At 36.1% G+C, this 22,818-nt stretch overlaps 1 protein-coding gene across 5 annotated transcripts in view; it reads right to left on the bottom strand.

Annotated features, from left to right (window-relative positions):
- Positions 1-22,818, bottom strand: part of CDC14A (cell division cycle 14A) — a 176,352-nt gene that overhangs the window by 29,452 nt on the left and 124,082 nt on the right. For all 5 annotated transcript variants that reach the window (XM_054474809.2, XM_054474813.2, XM_054474824.2 and 2 more), the window contains exon 11: positions 7,670-7,829. In XM_054474809.2, coding sequence (XP_054330784.1) covers positions 7,670-7,829 — 160 coding nt within the window. The remainder of the gene's footprint in view (positions 1-7,669; positions 7,830-22,818) is intronic.

The following is a 22,818-nucleotide window of genomic DNA, read 5'->3' on the forward strand; positions in this document are numbered from 1 at the left end:
TAACTACCCAAATTTAACATACTTTTACTTCCTCCCCTCAAGTTTACTTAAACACCCTCACAGGAGCCACCGCATTGTCTGTGACGAGCTTCGCGGGCCACCGTTCTCCCCCAGCTCCTCTCGGGTGGCTGTGGTGGTGATGACCACGAGGGCAGAGGTGTTTTTTCTTTAAAAGAAAAAAAGTATCTGGCTAGGCATGGTGGCTCACACCTGTAATCCCAGCACTTTGGGAGGCCAAGGCAGGTGGATAACATGAGGCCAGGAGTTCAAGACCAGCCTGGCCCACATGGTGAAACCCCATCTCTACTAAAAATATAAAAATTAGCTGGGTGTGGTGGCGCGTGCCTGTAATCCCAGCTACTTGGGAGACTGAGGCACGAGAATCACTTGAACCCGGGAGGCAGAGGTTGCAGTGAGCTGAGATCACACCACTGCACTCCAGCCTGGGCCATAGAGACCGTCTCAAAAAAAATAAATAAATAAATAAATATATATATATGTATACACACACACGTATATACATATATACGTATATACATATATACGTATATATATACACGTATATATGTATATACATACATATAGAGAGAGAGATGCAGATATATTTATGATATATTTTTATGTATTTAAATATATATGCATTTACCATATATATGGAGATATGTTTACCATATGTTTGTCATTAGTAATAAAGTATAGGTAAACAGGAAAAAATATTAAACCACCTATATATTTACCATCAAAAGCAACACACATTAACATTCTAGCACATAGTCTTCCAGAATTTTCCCTGTGCTATATAAAACCCCCAACCTACTTCTTCCTTATAAAAAGAGGTTGTATTATATACATATGCTGCTTTGTAACTTTTTTAACTTAAAAAACATATAGTGGAAGTTTTTCAGGGCAAATTTTTTAAAATCTCTGTCGTTTTATGGCTCCATAAAATTCCATTGTCTAGATATGCCTAATTTTATTATTTAACCAATAGCCTAGGTTAGGCTGTTCTCTGTCTTTCATCACTATAAACAGCCTCAACAAACATACTCTTATATATACACGGTTTATGAAGACTTATTATTGCCTTAAGACAAATTCATAGAAGTGGAATTCCTTTAAAAGTCATCTTCCACATATGATCAAATTGCCCTCCAAAAAGGCTGTACCATTGTAAATTCCAACTAGCAATGTTTAAGAGCTTTTTATTCCCTAAACATTTGTCAATACTGCATATTTTTAATACATTTGATAGGCATAAATAGCATCTCATCATTTAAATTTGTGTTTCTTCCATTTCTAGGGAAGTAGAATATTTTTTATGTTTACCAGCCAGGAGGGTTCCCATATTGTTTTATTTGTGCACATAGTATTTTGGTGATTCGTAAGAGTTCTTTACACCCACACAACCCCCTCATTTGCATATGTTGCATATATTTCCTCCCATTGATCACTGTGAGAATGAATTGGAGGTCAAGACTCGGGAGAGGGACACATTTAAGTGGCTATGCAGTGGTCTGATGAGAGATGATGGACTGGATTAGGGTACAGGAAACCACATGGGAGTCCAGACTTGGGGAGAGGGAAGAAGGGGGAAAGATCCAGACAGGCAATATGGGTCTGAAAAAATCTACTAAAAGGTAAACCGTATTATTTTTTGTCTAAACTAATCTTCTTTTATTTTTTCTCTGTGGCCATTGTACAAAGTGTGGGGCATTTTTAGGACTATGAGAAATAGAACATATAAACTATAAAATTCTCAGTGATTAATAAATAGCCTTCAAACTCAAGAAAAATAGTAACATTATTCAAAATATATTTACATTAAATTACAGAATTAAGAAACTAAAAAGCTATATGGAAAAGGACTTTGGCCTCCTGGAATACTGAGTAAGACACACAGACATAAATATAACAAGCCTTATATTTATTAGGGGATTGATCCTATAAGATGTACCAGGTCATAAGAGCTTGTGGGAGGAAAATGTTTATTAGCAAATGCAGTACAATATATTGTGTGGCACAAATCAATCTCATGAGTTGGTAGCCAGGGGAGAGTTTGAAGACTTTTCTCATCAGGTGCTGTTAGGCCTCCTTCCTTATACCAGATTCATTCTTCATGATGACTAAAGAACACATTCACAAATGACAAATGAGGAGAACCCAACCTGGGCCTCCATTCTGCCCTTAGGATCCAGCCCCTCTCCCTACAAAATGCCAGGGCAGACTCTCTCTTGTCCTAAGCTGGTCCAGGAGAGGCAGATTCCCTGGAATCTGCTGAAAAGAAACAAAACCATTTGGCTGATGCTGGCAACAATGAAGAACCCTACCTAGTCCAGGGAAGACCCTCCTATCTTTGTCCCCCACAGGAAAGGGGTCTGCTCTCAGATGCCCCACTGCCCTTTGGAGGATCTAAGCAGCAACACTCTTCCTTTTGGATACTGGACTGCCCTACATGAAGGCAAGAAAATGATATTTTAGTAATATCATTTAGTAAACTAAAATATTGTACCAAAAGAAGTACAATTTAAAAAAAAATGAGTGATGACCTAGTGAAAGAACAAATAACAACATGAAGAATAAATATTTTATTCCACCAGTTGTTTTCTCTATACACAATCATGTCTACAGATTTCAGCTGGATAAACTAATTGCTGACCAAAACCTAAACAAAATCGTGGCACAGTAAGCTATAGGAAAGGCTGTGGAAAGTCTCATTAAGAAAAGATCTATGAGATAGAATATAGCACACTAGGGAATAAAGATGGAAGAGTCATAATAGAAAAATGACATAAATAGACAGTTTAAATAGAAATGAGTAAAAATAGAAGTCCAAGAACTGGAAGATAAAGATGAGAATGGAATTTTTAGCAGATTTTAATAAATTGGCTAGGAAGGGTGGCTGGGTCATCTCCAAAGTTCTTTTCAGCTCTCAGATGTTGAACCTATGAGATGTAAGTGCTGGGGAAAGGCAAAGATGTCATCTTTATAATAAGCTGCTTCTGATCAATAAAAAGTTTGAATTTATCAGAGCTACCCACATCTCTCTTCTGGCTGCCCCATTCACTGCCACTGGTTGGGACCTTTAAAACCTGGACCTCCCCATCACCAACTCCCTGGCCTTCCGCCCTCAGCCCTATATGACACCATTGCCAGAGTGATCTCCCAACACCATGATTCTGTGTGCTGTCACTCCCCTGCTTAATAACCTCTGGTGGATCCCAGTGGCATTCAGATTAGAACTGGTCTTCTCTGTCATAATGGGGGAAAGAAAGGTGCTTAAAAAGCAGGACATTAGAGATTTTTTACTTCATAGATTTTTCTAAGATGTACCCTGCTTATGAGTACTTGATGGATTTTATAAATCACAATATCTCAAAGATGTAATTAAAACACTACATTCTTGTCTACTTGATTGTCAATTTGTATGAACTTGGCTGAATATTAGCAGCACCTGTATCTAATTAATATCACTGAGTCAAGAGCATCTACTGATTGGTATGCTAATATTGGACTATAGCCCTAGAATAGAAAGACAAAATGTAAAAACCATTGTAATTCCAGAAGAAGTTTATTAGCAGGGAATGGTTACAGTTTTGCTCAAAATTACTGTATATAATTTACTAAAGCCACACTGAAGACCTCATAGAGACTTAGCAGAGTGTAGTTAGAGGCCTCCCGGGAGGGTGGCTGAGGGCACAAACTTTGGAGCCAGAGCACAGAAGTTCGAATGACTACCTCACCATTACTCAGGATCTTGGGCAGATGGTTTGACCTCTACCTCAGGTATGTCTCCTGTAAGTGGGCCTAGTAACAGTGCCTATTTCATATGGTGACTGCAAGGATTAGTAGAGTTCATTAATGTCAAGTGCCTAAAACAGTTCCTGGCATACAGTAACTTCATGCTAAGATCCTGATTTAATATTTGCACTTTAAATAAAGTACTTTAAATTCTATCTTTTAAAATAACTCCAAGCCATAATGGACCCATGGGCCCCTAAATGTTAAAGTGAGCACTTATTCCTAGTACTATTTTGTATTTGAGCACATAATGCAGTTGTGTAGCTTAGATTATTACCAATTTCATGTCTCTGTCCTTTTTTTTTTCTCTGAAACTATAAGCCTTCTTCATCCATTCACATAATACTTATTAAGGCCTTTTGCCAAAAATAGAATCATGATGAAGACAAATAAAAGTCTCTACCTTCCTAGAGAGTATCACCAAGCAAGGAAGGAGGCATGAGGATCGTGGGGGAAAAGTATAGTGCACGGCAGGAGCAGGGAGCAGGGAGCCTAACCTAGACCCACAGGATGGGCTGTGTATATTTCGTAGTGCCCAGCCCAGCACTGAAGTCCAGGCTCAATAAAGGTGAAGCCTCTATTTTATTTCTCATAACTCTAAGTTGGCAAAGAACATTCAGTAAAACCACAACTTAGTCCATCACTATGACCTGCATCATTCTGGTTGTTTTCCTTTCACCTACATCCTAAGCACTAAAAAACTGTATTTTTGGTTTTTTCGTTTTTTTTTTTTTGTTTTTTTTTTTGAGACGGAGTCTCGCTCTGTTGCCCAGGCTGGAGTGCAGTGGCATGATCTCAGCTCTGCAACCTCCGCCTCTCGGGTTCAAGTGATTCTCATGCCTCAGCCTCCCAAGAAGCTGGGACTATAGGCATGTGCCATCACACCTGGCTAATTTGTTTTTTTTTTTTCTATTTTTAGTAGAGATAGGGTTTCATTATGCTGGCCAGCCTGGTCTCAAACTCCTGACCTCAAGTGATCCATCTGCCTCAGCCTTCCAAAGTGCCAGGATTACAGGCATAAGCCACCATGCCCGGCCTAAAAAACTCTATTCGAATTTTCCAAATCTGGTAATACAGAGCTTCCTAGTAACTAATCACAAGAAAATTACTGTAGGCCTAGAAAGAAAAAAATAATTTAGAATCTCTGCTTTTAATGTTTTTTTAAGGCAATCTCAAGAAGAATACTGCCTTTTTGCACTTTCTATATATACAAACTAAGTAAATCCAGAAATTCCAAGGACTTTTACCCTGCATGCAACTTGAAACACGTTAAATTCTTACAGCATTCTCAATCTATTTTCCCATGTGCAATTTATAAGAACAATAAAGACATCACTAACTCTGTTAAGTCCAATTTTGAGTAAGCGAATTTTCCACATTCATGTGATATTCCAGAGCTGGCACCAGATAAGCATGGCAAGAAAAGTGCTTGTAAGAGTTACTTGCAAAAAGCCATTAACTAGCTAATAAAGTAGTCCAAGAGCCTTATACATGATGCTGTGCAAAATATTCACCATACCATCATTCTCTGGCATCTCTGAATTCTTTCATTTCTGCTCTTGAATTTCAGAAACAATAGCATTTCAATGGCTAAAACTAAAATAATGATGGAGGGTGCTATGGTCTGAATATTTGTAGCCCCCAAAATTCATATGTTGAAATCCCAACCCCCCAAGGTGATGGCATTAAGAGTTTGTTTGCCCTTTTTGCCATGTGAAGATGCAGAAGGTGCTGTCTATGAACCACTAGGCAGGCCCTCACCAGACACCAAATTTGTTGATGCCTTGATCTTGAATTTCCCAACCTGCAGAACTGTGAGAAATAAATTTCTGTTGTTTATAAGCTGCCTAGCCTGTAGTGTTTTGTTACAGCAGCCCAAATGGACTAAGACGGGGGGAGTAGACTTATATACACTCATATTTAAAACTGACTTATTTAAAATTCCAATCATATTGCATTCCTTACCCTCACAGTGATACATAAATGTTAAGTATTCTTAAGTTTAACAAATTGGGGAATAAAAGAGTATGAGAATAAAATGTTCTAACTACCAGATGTTAACTTAATTAAGATTATGATATAGAAAGTACTATGTTCCTACAAGGTAAATATGTTTCTCAGATAATGGGATTAACTTTATGTTTGTCTTTTCAGAGTTCATAACTCAAAGCCCTATTTACTTGAACTCAACCTGGGGAGGAAATGCTGACTAGAGCAAGAAAAAGGTATTCTCGCTTAGCTATATTATCACGTTAAAATCTTAGGTCAGAGCCTTTCTTTTTATTTGCTCTTAAGAGGTGAGACTGGAACACAGAGACAAGAAAAAGTCAACAAAGGCTCTAACATCAACATGACCTTGGATAAGGTGTACATTTCATCAGGACAGATGACTCGAATGGGTAAACTTAGTCACCTCATCAGTGGCCATCCTGGAGAACAGAGCACTGGGCTTAAAAATCATTTCTTCCAACGACCTCCATCCTTTGTCCTTGAAAGAAAATTCATGCTCCCAATCTCCAAGCACTCTGGCTATCTTTTTTGCTAAAAAGAAATCTGTTTGGGATGCCAATCATTAACCTAAGAGAGCTATGATGTGTTCCTTCCATTCTGGGTTCCTTGTGGGCTAAGCTTGAGCCACAGTATTTGGTTTAAGGCCTTTGTCCGGGTCTAATAGGTGACTGTCTAATACAATGTAAATCTACACTTGTTGCGTCTATATTTTTTCTTTCTCTTTTTTTCTTTTTTACTTTTTTAGACAGGGGTGCTTGCTCTGTCACCCAGGATAGAGTGCAGTGATGCCATCATAGCTCACTACAGCTTTGACTCCTGGGCTCAAACATCCTCCCACCTCAGTCTCCCAAGTAACTGGGACCACACAGGCACACATCACCCTGCCCAGCTTGTTCCACTATTTTGAACAGGTCCTTTTTTTCTTTTCTCCTTTAGAGATATAAAAATATAAACCAGATACTTAGCTTCACCTCAGGCATAACATGGTAGAAAGACCTAAACTAGGAATTGAACGCCCAGTTCTCAAACTGGCCCCACTACTGAACAACTCTGGAACTTTGCACAAATCACAAATTTTCTGAGACCCCAGTTTCTTGTCTCTACAATAGTGGAACCAAACAAACAGTGTTTCAATGTTGTTTCTAGTTCCAAAAATGCTCATAATCCTAATTCTTAGTAAATCACTTCTATTTTTATTCAGAGGTAACAGGGTGTGATATAAAAAAACACAAGCTTGGAGTCAGACAGACATGGATTGAACCATGTTTGACACTGAGGTTAGAACATCTCTGATATGCAATTTCCTTCCTATAAGATAGAGATAGTATTACCTAACTCACCAGGTATATATATATTAATCAGACTATATATATCAACTATTTACGATGGTTTGTTTACAGTAGAGCCTTAGTTTTTTTTAAAAAAGTGCCCTAATCATGTTTTCAAGTTGGCACTTACTTTAGAAATCAGCATGAATTTGAGGCTTTCAAAGCACCACTTGTGGTATGTATTATTTCCTCAATTGTCACATTAAAATTTTTCTTCTTGATATCTATTTTAATTTTGATATTTATTTTAATTTTCAAATAGAAAGTTTGCTTTTCTGTTTCCTTTCTATAAATATTATCCCTTACCAGAGTAGCCTCCTTTATAATTTACTCCTTAAATTATAGCTTTTTTTTTTAAGGGCAATTGGTTTCTTTCCTCTGCTTCTTGCTATATAGATGGATGACTCTACAACTAAAAACTTGGTACTCGCGGCATCCAGAGAAAAGACACTGCTATGTTATATAGGTCCAACTGAGAAACAAATGCAGGACATCAGTTTTAAGAAGATAGAATCTTCCTAGGGAAAACTTACCTCTCCAAATCGTTCCATGTTTTGTGTTTTTGAAAGATTTCCACCAATAGACATATCATCTAGGCTAGAAAGAATTTTATTAATACTTCCTTCACTGGATGGTCGATTTTTCAGTTTGGATCGGAAAATGTCTCCTTGGACCCACAACGATGCTTGTTTTCTGTATAAAAAACAAAACAAAACAAAACAAAATGACAAGAAAAAGTTATCTTTAAAACAATCTACTCTCATCTCAAAGGTATGATGTCTTATAAAGGAAAAGATTTAGCAAATAAGCATTTACAAATCAAACTAGAAAGATTATGATATCTTAGAATAAAGAACAATGAAGTCACTTTCAAAAAGCCAAAATAAGGTTCTATATTAAACACAAATGTCATCCTCCAATATTTGTCTATATAGTTGACTGCTGAAGTCCTCAGATGTTTAGAACAAATGCTACAGCAATAAAGATTATGAGCCTATTTGTCTTTTAAATATAAATTTGAAATCTTCAATTTCTCAAATAGCAATTTGATATGCCTATTTATAAAAACAGAGAGAATAACTGGACTCAAAACTGTACATGAAAGAACTTGAGTTAAATGGAGATATTACCCAAAAAAGTATTACATACCTACTTTTGGGTGATACCATGAAAGGCCCTCACACATAACTTTAAAAACCTGCTCTTAGAATCCAAAAGCAAGGCTTATATCCTCAATTAGATTGTCCTTAGAAAAGAAAATGTGTTTGAAGTTCATGTATAAACTTTCATTCATTAAGTCACAATCACAACTGTTTTCAAAGTTATACGAAGATAATTTAAAATATGTAAGCAAAATGACATTCTGAGGATTTTATTTTTATTGATGGGATCACCTTCATACATTTCCTATAAGATAAACTATCCCATAAAATCACTTTATTTCTATCCTATAATATACTGTACAGAATAGAATTAAACTAAAAACACTGTGGTTTGTCATAAAAAATATCAACATCCAATGAAATAATAGCATTATCAAGGAGATGCCATGAGTAAGAACATAGGTTTTTTTTAAAGCAACAGGATTGAGTAATACTTTCTCACAAAGATTTCACATATCACATAAAATTCAGGTTAAAACACTGATCATTAGAGAAATGCAAATCAAAACCACAATGAGATACCACCACACACCAGTAAGAATGGCTATTATCAAAAAGTTAAAAAATAACAGATGCTGGTGAGGTTGCGGAGAGAAAGGAACACTTATACACTGTTGGTGGGAATGTAAATTAGTTCAACCATTGTGGAAAGCAGTGTGGCAATTCCTCAAAGAGTGAGACACAGAATTACCATTCGTCCCAGCAATCCCATTACTGAGTATGTATCTTGAGGAATATAAATCATTCTACCATAAAGACACATACACACAAATGTTCATGTAGCACTATTCACAATAGCAAAGACAAGGAATCAACCTAAATGTCCATCAATGATAGATTGGATAAAGAAAATGTGGTACATATACACCATGGAATACTACTATGCCGCCATAAAAAAGAATGAGACCATGTCATTTATGGAACACGGATGGAGCCTCCCAAGCCTGCACATTGTGCACATGTACTCTAGAACTTAAAGTATAATAAAATATATATATAGATCTCTATATCTTTTGATAGCTCTCTCTGTATATACACATATATACAGAGAGAGAGAGAGAGTTAGGTTGAAAAGAATAAAAATCATGATAAAAAAAAGAGAAGATTCAGCTCTGTCATAAATAGTGAGAAATTCAGATAAATGAAACACACAGGAAGGACAGGATATAAGGATGAAAGACTGAATCCCTGTCTCTCAAGAAGGGATTTCTAGTTTAGGATGAGAAAAGCAAACAAATGAAGTCCAATATTATAAACCCTATGATCAGGATTTGCACAGGACCTCACGAAAAGAGGCCCCTTGCACAATCTGAAGAAATCAAAAAGAAGTTCCCCAACATTCCAGAAGTATCTGGAAAGATGAGCAGGACTTACCCAGCTAAGAGTATTGCCAAGCAAAGAAAACAATCTGGGCTGGAAAAATAGTGATATCAAAGAAAACAGCATGTTTATGAACATGAATTGTTTAATTTGGCTGAAGCAGAGGCTATGAGAGATGGGCCCTGCATGTCATCCTAAGGAATTTAAATTTGATCCCAAAAATACAGGAAAGACCTTTTAAGGGTCTTTAGGAATAAAAAACAAAGTGAGAACAGAGGAGAAGGACATAAGAGGCTAGTTGAAAAAAATTCCAATTCCAAAAGAAGTTATAAAATGAAAATTCTGATGCTGCTGCCAACTTAAAGATGAAAATTACAAAGTGACAACTTTCACTTGCTTGGTTTGAAAGACGCAATCTGTCCCATCTCTGGAAAGGCTTGATTTGAACCTGAATATTAAAGATGAATAAGGTGTCAGAGCTGATTTGTGTGTTGCTAAGCAATGCTGTATGCAAGAGCTTCTTGAGAAAAAGCAGCACTTCACGCAAATTCCTTTTTATTGAAAATGCAAACCATGCTAGTTTTTATTGTGGTGTCTATTACTCCCTAAAAGCCTCATCTCAAACAAAAGAAGTAAAACATGTATTTTTAAGCATTTAGTATTTAAAAATCAAATCTTATGAAGCTAACACACCAGCTCAAAGCACATTCTCCAAGAATATAGTGCATTTTCTAAGACAGCATGAAATTTACTGACCCTCTGCTAATAGGGCATGTGCTTTAAAATGACAGGAAGAGATGTGTCTTGGTTTGAATAGAGGCTTAAGAAGTACAGCCAGTGCTGGGGTCCTTGTTTCCAGCCATGTGCTTGCCCCGGGTTAGTTGGGTTTAGGCTAGCCAGGCATGAGACATAAGAAAATAACTAAATAACTTGGCTTATTATGAGCCAAGTTACAGTTGATTCTGATCTAGAGCCTTCGCAGGTCTTTTTTTACATCTGCTTTTAATATTCCTCTAATGAAATTCAAGTCAGTCACACTGTTATAGTGAATATTCCTAGTTCTGAGTCCAGAACACAATGGAAGCTGTTGTGCAGGCTTCTGTGTGTGGCTGACCTGTCCTCCTTCACTTCCCTAAGCCCAGCCTAATCCCATCTCCACACCAACTGAACTCTTTATCTTTATCCTTCTTCCATCCTGGACAATTTTCCCAAAAAACCCAACCCTGACCCCAAAGTCCATCCAAAGCCACTATTTGGTCACTTCAAATAGAAACATAACCCACTCTCTAGCTTGGCCTAGGCCTACTTTAGCCATGACTTGAGTACCAATCTGTTTTGTGTACCTTCTATTCCACCAGCCCAGAGCTATTATGGAAACAGAGACAGTTCCTGGCCTAAAGAAGTGGGCTAACAAAATGGTCTACCTTGCTATCAAAGGAAAACAGAAGGGAAGCAGTAACCAAGATGCAGGGGGTGGGAAGGCAATAGGTATTCAAGGAGTTCTTCAAATGCTGCGGTACAAGTGGAAGATTCACTAGGAAGATGTTTAGAGAATTTCTGAAAGTATAAGGGAAGGCAGTTAATTGTGAAACATACTAGAAAATGAAGCTAGAAGGAAAAAACTGAGGAAGGGAATTCTCCAAAAGATTCAACTAACTAAATCTAGCTTAGGTATAGAACCCTACAATCAGAAGCTAGATCATTGAAGTGTCATGCCAAAATGCAAACTTCATAACTAAGCCTAATATATTACTGCTTACTTTTTTACTGCTTACAATACTTTTTCCCCCATCTCTAACCCTTTTCATGTAGTTTTATTCAGAGCACACGAAACAAAACAAACAAAAACCATTCATGGTAAGGATACAGAGAAACTGGACCCCTCGTGCATTGTTGGTGGGAATGAAAAATGGCACAGCTGTTGAGGAAAACAGTTTTACAGTTCCTCAGAAAGTTAAACATAGAATTACCACATGATCCAGTAACTCTGCTTTTAGGTATATACCCAAAATCATTGAAACTAGGGATTCAAATAGATACTTGTGTACCAATGTTCATAATAGTTGCATTATTCGCAATAACCAAGAGGTAGAAATAACTCAAATGTCCATCAACAAATGAATGGATAAATAAAATGGGATATATACATACAATGGAATATTATTCAGCTATCAAAAAGAAATTCTGATACATGTTACAACATGGATGAACATTGAAAATATGCTAAGTAAAATAAGCCAGAAACAAAAGGACAAATATTGAATGATTCCATTTACATGAGGAATCTGCAACAGGCAAATTCATAATGTGAGAAAGTAGAATAGAGGTTTCCAGGGACTTGGGTAGGGGGTGGAGATAATGGGGATTTATTGTTCAATGGGTACAAAGTTTCGTTTGGAATGATGAAACAGTCTGGAAATAGTGGTGATGACTGCACAACATTGTGAACATATATAAAGTCACTGAATTATACATATAATAATGGTTAAAATTGTAAGGTTTATGTTATACATATTTTACCATAATAAAACATTAATTTAAAAAGTCAGTCTTCTATCTAGAGTAATAACTGGCATGAGTATTTAATAATAAATTTCTGATGCAACCACTGCCAAAGATTCTGATACATACTTAATTATCCTTAATACTTGAACCCATATTAGGATTTTATTTTTGCTTAGTCAGTAGTTCCAGTGTCAACTGGCAGTCAACAAATGGATCAGACAATGCAGCAGTAACTGTTGAAAAGAAAATCAGAAAATTCTATAATTGAGTGTTACTACGAAAATGTCATTTTCAGTAAATAGTGTAAACTCAAACCTATGCAGTATGCTTGTAATTCTAATAAAACACAGTATCTTGTTTTGTTAAATTCTGATTTTTATAGTATTTCGGATTATAATTTCTGTATTTTAGGAAACACAAAATTTTAAATCCTTAAAATAAATAATTAAAATTTTTTAGCCTATATTCCTTGACCTACTGCATGTATCTAAAAGAAAACCATAAAAGGAAATGGTACAGGTATGCAAAGGCACACAGAGTGAATATAATGGACTATGGAGACTCACAGAAGGTGGGGTCGGGGACAAGAGAGATTAAAAAACTACATATTGGGTACAATGTACACTACTCAGGTGATGGGTGCACTAAAATCTCGGAGTTCCTGCTATACAATTCATCCATGTAACCAATAACCACTTGTATCCCAAAAGCTACTGAAATTTAAAAAATAATAATAATTTTTTTTAAAAAAGGAAATGATAGAAGTCAATCTCAACTAAAACTCAAACCATTATTGTTAGACTTTTTCAAGCATTTTCCATTTTCTAAACAGATGTTTTTCATCTTATTTTTGCTAATTCCTGAAATAAAAAAGCAATGGTTTAACTATTAATTTCTGATCTAGCTCAGTCCAATTGTGAAACTTACCAATACTATTGGCACCAAATTAAGATGTAGCCTAAGTTGCTATTTACAGAGTAAGGATGAGCCAAACACCCTTGTTATTGAATGTGGTTCAGGGACCAGCAGCAGCACATCACCTGGGAGCCTGTTAGAAATGCAGACTCTCAGGTCTCACCTCAGACCTGCCGAATCAGAGACTGCACTGAACAAGATCCCCCAACGATTCCTAGGCATTTTCATGTTTGAGAAACACTGAAGACAATGGAAGGCTTGCAACAAAGTTAGAATTCTGGAAATATCCAACTCAGTAGAAGCTGATGAAAACATCTATTGTAATAAAGTAGAACAGGGGAATTTTTGATTTATGGATTTAAGAATGAAAAAGAGTTCAACCATAATATTGTGCTTCGTAAAGATAACCTCATTCAAAATGGAAGTTCTGCTTTACAGAGACAAAACTTCCTGCAAGAGCCAGATTTAGGCTTTATGTGAGCTCTCTCTGTCTCAGAAGGAAATGTAAAACAAAAACAATGCCATATTGAGCCCCATAAGTAAAGGATCTCTGTGAGCTGAAAATCCCTGTGGGAGCCCAACACTAGTCCCTCAATGATCCCTTTATAATGAATGAAAGCTTTAACAGATCATGATCCCCAAGGTCACAGATAGATCTATCTGTGATATAGGTTACCTATCACAGATAGATCTATCTATCTGTGATATAGGTTACCTATCACAGATAGATAACGATACCCAAGGTCAGGGGAACATTCACACAGTAAATGTTCAATAAATAGAATCAACCAAATTGTAAAAGCAGCCTGACTCCACCTTTATACTTCTAAAGGTTGTCTCTGAGGACGTTGAGTCCAGAGTTGGCTCAAAAACAAAAAGATGTATTTTTACATCATTTTAAGAACCCTGAGGATGTTTGATAGAAGACACATTTGGGATTCAGAATGGTATTTTTGGTTTAAGAACTTCAGTTTTAAATAGAAGAAAAACACCTGATGGTTGTTTTGCAAATAGAGAGCTTTATATCCTTTAAAAGTTTAAATATAAAATTTCAGACTGTAACAAAGGAGAGGTCAGCCAATACATAAATTTATCAACAACTCAAAAGGATGCTAATAAACATCTCTCTTACTGCCAGTGAATAAGAGGGCTGCTTGTTTAAGACATGGCAATCAAGCACCTGGACATATTTTGGTCCTCAAGGACTAGGAGGATGTGACAAACCAGCCTTTCTAAAGTCAGAGATTTGGAATTAACATTCTCTAAAAAGCACTGATTGACTTTTCACCTTTAAAAGAATACAATCACTTTAACTTGTTCAGTCATTTTTGACAGGTGAAAACCTAACAGAAAACGTTTTTACCCTCTTATTTCTTGCTTAATGAACACGTTACTTATTCATGCTTTTGCGTCATCATTGACTTCATACTCTTCGTCTCTCCGATCATTAGTTAGTCTTCAAAGCCCCGGTTTTTTTTTTTTTTTTTCTTGAAATGTCCCTGGTACCCATCTCTAAATCTTCAGTCCAAATTCTATCCACTTTTGATAAGTCCTTGTCTCTCTGAGATGGATGATAATAGTCTCTTTTTTAGCCTCTCTGATTCCAATCTCCATCCACCCAATTCACCTTACATATTGTTGCAACCCAAGCTTCTTTAAATAACACTTAAGTCACACGACTCCTCTATATGCTCTTATTCATCATACTTTCTAATTTGGAGTATTTGGAATTAAATACTCCAAATTAGAAAGTATGATGAATAAGAGAAGTTCAGAATATGCATGTTCATCACTAGAATCTGCACCTCCTACTGTACATATTTGCTGTCTATACAAAACAGATGTATTAATTTCCTATGGGTATTGTAAAGCATTACCGTAAATGTGGTGGTTTAAAAGAACACAAATTTACTTTCTTACAGATCTGGAGTCGGAAGTCTGAAATCAGTTTCACTGAGCTAAAGCAGTGACAGTAGGCAGAGCTGGTTCCATATGGAGGCTTTGAGGAGATAATTTGTTTCCTTGCCTTTTTCAATTTACAGTGGCTGCCCATATTCCTTGGCTTATGGCTCCTCACTCCATCTTTAAAGTGCATCAGTCTAATCTCTGTTTCAGTCATCATATCGGCTTCTCCTCTAAATGGCTCCTCCTGGGTCCCTCTTCTAAGGATACTGTGATTATATTGGGCCTACCCAAATAATCCAGGATAATCTCCCCGCATCAACATCCTTAACTTAATCACTTCTGCAAAGTCCCTTTTTCCATATACAGTAACATTCACAGCTGGTTCACAGGGATTAAAATATGCCTGTATTTGGGGAGACATTATTCAGATTGCCACAGCAGATTTCATGCCAAAAATTATAGGCAGACTAATTACCTTAAAATATAAGGCAATAACACCATTTCTGGAAAATGAAGTAGATGTACTTTTCCCTATTCTTCCCATAAGTAAAATTTAAAATCCTATATATATTTAAAAAAAAAATAACAACACTCTGAAAAATAGAAAAGAAAAAGGCAGATTGGTTGGAACCTTGAGACTTAAGTAACAAAATGGTGGTGAGTTCCTCGAGTTTTCCTTTTGCCTTACATAGCCTAGTCTTAGGGCTGAAGAAGATAATGATTCAAAAATGCCAACAGAGCTGATTTTTTTTTTCCAACAGAGTCCCACCGTGTTGCCCAGGCTGGAGTGCAGTGGCGCAATCTCGGCTCACTGCAGCCTCCACCTCCAAGGTTCAATTGATTGCGTCAGCCTCCAAAGTAGCTGGGATTACAGGCACATGCCACCATGCCCAGTTAATTTTTGTATTTTTAGCAGAGACGGGGTTTCACCACATTGATCAGGCTGGTCTCAAACTCTTGACCTCATGCGATCTGCCAGCCTCAGCCTCCTAAAATGCTGGGATTACAGGCATGAGCCACCGTGCCCAGCCCAGAGCTGATATTTTTAAAGCCCAAAGAAAAGCCTGCTCTGTCTAGTCAAAGGAACACGAAAAGGGTATCCTAGTAGACAACAAAACATTTCAACAACTGCTCTTCTCCAGCCAAACTCCACAGGAAATAAACTGTGGCCCTAACCCTGCCAGCCAGCAAAGACTGAGAGGGGATCCTGGATTTCCATGCTGCCAGGCTACAGGTAGGCACCCCTATACCCTTTGTCAATCACTCACCACAGAAGTGTCAAAGAAGGCTAAATTGGGAGTCAGATAATGAGATCCCCCAATTTCAACCCCACTCCTCACTAAGGTAGTAATGGTGGAACCTGGAAGTCTACCTCAACCAGGCAGTGACCAGCAACCCTCCCCTGTCAGCTGGAGTGGTGTCACAGGAGGCCTAGTGGAGAGTGAAGACTTTCACCAACACCCTTCAGTAACAAGGTGACCCCTATCACAGTGTCAGTGCAGACCAGATGGGAAACTAGAACTCCCACCTCCACCCACCAGCAACAAGAAGCCCCTCAACCTTGGACATCAACAGAGGCTGAGTACAGAATCCAGATTCCTGCCTCCACCTGGTAGTAGCAATGTGGCAACCCCCTGCCCCCCAACCCAACTGCCACCACCTTCCCCTGCTGAAGCAGTGTAAGAAGCCAGATACAACAGAATGTTTTAGTAAGATCCAGAGTCTCACAACATACTAGGAAAATGTCCAGGTTAACATTTTCTCACATTGACAATGACTGAATGAAAAGAGATGATCGCTAAATGCCAACACCAAGATGACAGAGATGTTAGAAGAATTTGACAAAGATTTAAAAGTAGCCATGATAAAAATGCCTCAACAAACAATTACAAAGATACATGAAACAACTGACAAAATAGAAAGTTTCAGCAAACAAACAGATATAAAGAAAACCAAACAGAAGTTTAGAATAGCATATAGCCAACATGTAAAATTCAGTGAGTGGGTTAAATGGCAGAATGGAGAGATGAGAGAATTTCTAAAGGGGAATATAGAATAGTAGAAACTATCCAATCTGAATAACTAAGAGAAAATAAACTAAACATAAAATGATGAAGAGAGTCCCAGAGAGCTGTGGGACTACAACAAAAAACCTGGGACTACAACAAAAAACCTAACACTCATGTCAACAGAGTTCCAGAAGGAAAGGAAAAAGAGGACAGGGTTGAGAAAGCACTTAAGTAAATAATAGCTGAAAACCTTCCAAATTTGACAAGACATAAACCTAAACATTCAAGAAGCTGAGTAAACCTCAAAAAAGGATAATTCCAATGAAATCCACACCTAGACACATTGCCAAAATACTGAAAACTACAAGCAAGCAGAAGGAAATAATAAATATAAAAACATGAACCAATGAAATTAAAAACAAAAATATAAGGAGAAAATTAATGAAACAAAGAGCTGATTCTTTGAAAAGATCAATAAAATTGTCCAACTTCTAGCGAGACTGACAAAGGGAAAAAAAATACACAAATTACTAACATCAGAAATGAAGCTAAGAAAATCACTACAGGCTCTGCAAACACAAAGGAATACTTTAAAAAAAAAAAAAAACACTCTACAAACGTAAATTTGACAGTTTAGATGAAACGGACTAATTCCTCAAAAAACAAACTACCATAATTCACCCAATATGAAATGGATTATTTAAATAGCCTTAAATCTATTAAGGAAATTGAATTCATAATTTTAAAAAGAAAACCCCAGGCCCAGATAATTTCACTGGAGAATTCTACCAAGCATTTTAAGAATTCACACCAGTTCTCACAACCTCTTCCAGGAAACAGAGAAGAACAATTCCCAATTCATTTCATGAAACTAGTATTATCCTGACACAAAACCCAGACAAAACAGAACAAAAAAAAGAAAACTACAAACCAATGTTACTTATAAATATGGACATAAAAATTTTTAACTAACAGAGTTCAGCAATATATAAAAAGAATTACACACCATGACCAAATGGTGTTTATTCCAGGGACATAAGCCTTCTTCAATATACAAAAAACAATCAATGTAATCTACCATATTAACAGTCTTAAGAAGAAAATCGTGTGATCATATCAATCAATGCCAAAAAACTATTTGACAAGATTCAACACTCATTCATGATAAGAACTCTCAGAAACACAGAAATAGAGGGGAACCGCCTCGACCTGATAAAGAACATCTATAGAAAACCTCAATTAACATACTTAATCCAGGTGAATGCCTGGATGCTTTCCTTCCAAGACTGGGAGCACAACAAGGATGTCTGCTCTTATCACTCTTACTCATCACAGCGCTGGAAATTTTAGCCTGTCCAACAAGGGAAGAAAAGGAAACACAAGGTATATAGATTAGAAAGAAAATAAAACTGTCCTATTTGTGGATGAAAAAGCAATCCCCAAGAATTTGCACATATATATACACACACACACACTCCCACACAAAACTCCTAGGTTTCAGGATACAAAATAAACAGAAAAATCAATTGTGGCCAGGCAGGATGGCTCACACCTGTAATCCCAGCACTTTGGGAGGCCGAGATGGGAGGATCACCTGAGGTCAGGAGTTCAAGACCAGCCTGGCCAACATGGTAAAACCCCATCTCTACTAAAAATACAAAAAATTAGCCGGGCGTGGTGGCACGTGCCTGTAATCCCAGCTATTTGGGAGGCTGAGGCAGGAGAATCACTTGAACCCTGGAGGCAGAGGTTGCAGTAAGCCGAGAACGTGCCATTGGACTCCAGCTTGGGCAAAAAGAGTGAAACGCCATCTCAAAAAAAAAAAAAAGAAAGAAAGAAAGAAAAAGAAAAATCAATTGTATTTCTACATACTAGCAATGAACACATGGACATAAATACCATTTATAATTGCTAAAAAAAAAAAAAAAGTACTTAGGTGTAAATTTAACAAAAAAGGACTTGCATCCAGAAAACTATGCAATGCTGATGAAAGAAATCAAAGAAGATCTAAATAAATGAAAAGACATATCATGTTTATGGATTAGAAGACTCAACAATAGTAAAGATGTCAATTCTCCTCAAATCGATATAGAAGATTAACATACTTCTTATTAAAATCCCAGAAACATTATCTGTAGATTTAGACAGTCTTACTCTAAAATTTATATGAAAAGGAAAAGAAAGTGGAATTGCTAAGAATATTTTGTTAAAGAAGGAGAAAGTGGAAGGAATCACTCTTCCAATGTTAAAGCTCACTATATAGGTCCAGTAATCAAGAGAGTGTGGTATTGAAGAAGGAGACACATAGGTCAATGGAACAGAATAGAGAACAAAGAAATAGATCAACACAAATATATCCAAATGATTTTTGATGCTGCTATAGAAAAAATTCAGTGGAGAAACTGAATTTTCAACAAAAATGGTACTGAAGCAACTGGGCATGCATAGGCCAAAAATAAAGAAGCTTGACCTAAGTCTCACACGTTATGAAATAAACAAAAACCTCAAAATCCATCACAGACTTAAATGTGAATGTAAAACTATAAACTTTTTAGAAAAAAAAATATGAGAAATCATTGAGTCTAGGGCTAAACTAAGAGTCTTAGACAATATCAAAAAGAAAAAAGTGATATAAGGGATTTCACCAAAATTTAAAACTTTTATTCTGTAAAAGACCCTATTAAGAGGATGAAAAGGCAAGTTATAGACTGAAAAAAAACTTGAAAAACATTTACCAGACAAAGGACTAGTATCTAGAATATACAAAGATTGACCTTAGTCATCAAGAAAAAGCAAATTAAAACTATAAAGCAAGTTACCACTTTAAAAAATCTAATGGCTTAAATTTAAGAGACTGACAAACCACTGCTGATGAGAACATAAACAGGCATATCTACTTTGGAAACTGTTTAATAATTCTAACTCTGAATGCACACATACCCAACTGTTCCACTCACAGGTATATGTCCAACAGACAGGTGTACCAAAAGATAAGAAATAGCTAATGAGGTTGAATCGCTTTTCGTATGTTTATTGGCCATTTGTACATTCTCTTCTATGAAATATCTTTTCGTGTTTCTTACACATTTTTTATCAGATTGTCTTTTTATTGTTAATGTGTAGGAGTCTAAGTATTCTGGGTACAAGTACAGTGCCCATTATTATGTGATGCAAAAATATTCTCCTACTCTCGTGGTTTTCATTTTCACTCTCTTAATAGTGTCTTTGATGAAGAGAAATTTACAATTTCAACTCAGTTATAGGTAATGCTTTCTGTGTACCACTCAAGATATCTTTGTTAACTTCAAAGTATGAATACATTATTTTATGTTATCTTCCAGAAGCTTCACTGATTTTTCTGTCACATTTGAATCAACAACTCATCAGGAGTTCCTTTAAAAAATAGGTTGTGAGACAGAAGCCAAGGTTCTTTTTTTTCCCCATACAGATATCCAGTTGACCCAGCAGAATTTACTAAAAAGACCTTTTCCTGTTGCTCTAACATGTCACCTTTACCATAAATCAAGTGTCTGTATATTTTTGAATTTGTTTCTGCACTTTATATTCTATTCTATTGGTTAATTTGTCTGTCTTGACACCAATACCTCAACATCATAATTGTTGCAATTTTAAAATGAATCCATATCTGGGAGTGTAAATCCTCCAGCTTTGATTTTATTCAAGATAATCTTTATCTTTTCACTTATTTATATCTTCTTTAATTTCTCTCAATAAAAAAATTTCTCTGGTTTTCTGTGTAGAGATATTGCATATCTCTAACCTGAAGTTACCAGATACATTGTAAATGGTATAATTTTTTAGGTTTTATTTTCTTATTGTTTAAGTCTAGTATATGGAATTACAACTGATTGTGCTCCTGTGTAAACACAACCCAAGATAAGATACAGAACATTTCCAACACTCTAGAAAGTTCCATCATGCTTTTTTTGGGGGTCAGTTTTCCCTGACACAGCTCAGAAGCAATTGCTTTCTGATTTCTATCACCACAGAATGGTTTTGCTTGTTCTTGAGCTTTATCTATACAGCATGTATTATTTTGCGTCTGGCTTTTTTTTTCCTCTTACAATAATATGATATTCATCTATGTTGAGTATATCAGTAATTCATTCTTTTTTATTGCCGGTTAGTATTTCATTTTATGAACATATTATGATATATTCACTCATAAATTGTTGATAGACATTTGGATGATTTCTAATTTTGGGCCATTATGAATAAAGCAACTGTGAATATTCTTGTACGAGTCTTTGTGGACAAATGTTTTCATTTCCCTTATTTAAATACCTAGGAATGAAATCATTAGGTCATAGAGTTAAATATAGATTAACGTTATATGAAACGGCCAAACAATTATACACCAATTGGTTAACACATGAGAGTTCCAGTTGCTCCATATCTTTGCCAGCATTTTGTAGTAAAACTTCTTTTTTGTTTGCCATTTTGGTTGACATAAAATAGTATCTCATTGTGGTTTCAATTTCTATTTTCCTGATGGCTAATGATGTTGGACATCTTTTCATATACATATATTACCTTCTGTGAGATATCTGGCCAAGGCTTTTGCCCATTCAAAAATTAATTTTTAAAATTGCTTATTTATACTTGTTAATATATGTGTACAAGTCTTTTGTCAGATACATATACTGTGTGTCTTTTAATTAGCAGAATTTTAAAATTTTGCTAAAATTTTTGAAAATTGACTCTGTATCCTGCAATCTTACTGATTTCACTCTTTAGTTCTAAGTTTTTTTTTTCTTTTTTTTTCATTGCACTGGTTAAGATTTCCAGTATAATATTAGAAGTAGTGAGAGTAGACACCCTTGTTTTGTTCCTGATCTTACAGGAAAAGCATCACCATTAAATATAATTTTAGCTATAGAGTTTTCACAGATTATTTTTATCTGAATGAGGAAATTTCCTTCTATTTCTAGTTTATTGAAAGTTTCTATTAAAAATGAGTACTAAACTTTGTCAAATTTTTGTACATCTATTGGGATAATCATATAATTTTTTCTACTTTTTGTGTTAATTTGGTGAATTATATTGATTTTCTAATATTGAGCCATGATGGTCATGACGTACTATCTTTTTTATACAGCTGGATTTGATATGCAATGTTTCTTTAGGAACTCTGTGTTTATGATCATGAGGAATATTCACCACCTGTATATCATTTTGGAGGACTTTCTGTTCAAATCATTTGCTCATTTTATATTAAGTTGTTTTCTTGAGTTTTGAGAGTTCTTTATATACAGCTTAAGTATCTATAAATTTAAAAGCCTTTCTTCAGCCTAGAGTGCCTTTGCCTCATAACTCTAATTTCTTCTCTTACTATTTTGAGATATGGCAGAGAGAAAGAGTATAATAGAGAGGTTGGAAGGAGTATGCAGCCATGAAACATGAGGGCTGTGTTATCTGACACCCTGAGAAAGCTAGGTGACCTTGACTGGTAGAATTCTCTGCTATATTCTCACCTTGCGAGCTGTACTTAGCAGAATGCCTGGGGCAATAGGTATAGCGATATCTATTAAATGACAAGCAATAATTTTAAGACATTGATTAAATGGCTTGAAGAACTAGGCTTAGGAGTATTTGGTTTTTTAACCCTAAGACCATTTCTTCAACTTCAGTAATTAGTATAATGAGAACCTGGCAGATACATGGCACAAAGCTCCAGGCTACAGGCACATAAAATACAAAACAGAGAAATAGAGGAAGACAATGAGAATCTGATCAAGAATAAAGCTCCAAAATAACAGAATTATCTTATTTGTACCTCACAGGTAAAAAGAGAGAAATCCCTGTCTTTGTAATGATCCTGTCCTTGCATATTTTTTCTAATGC

The sequence above is a fragment of the Pongo pygmaeus genome, chromosome 1 (assembly GCF_028885625.2).
Source record: "Pongo pygmaeus isolate AG05252 chromosome 1, NHGRI_mPonPyg2-v2.0_pri, whole genome shotgun sequence".
In the NCBI taxonomy this organism is placed as follows: domain Eukaryota; kingdom Metazoa; phylum Chordata; class Mammalia; order Primates; family Hominidae; genus Pongo; species Pongo pygmaeus.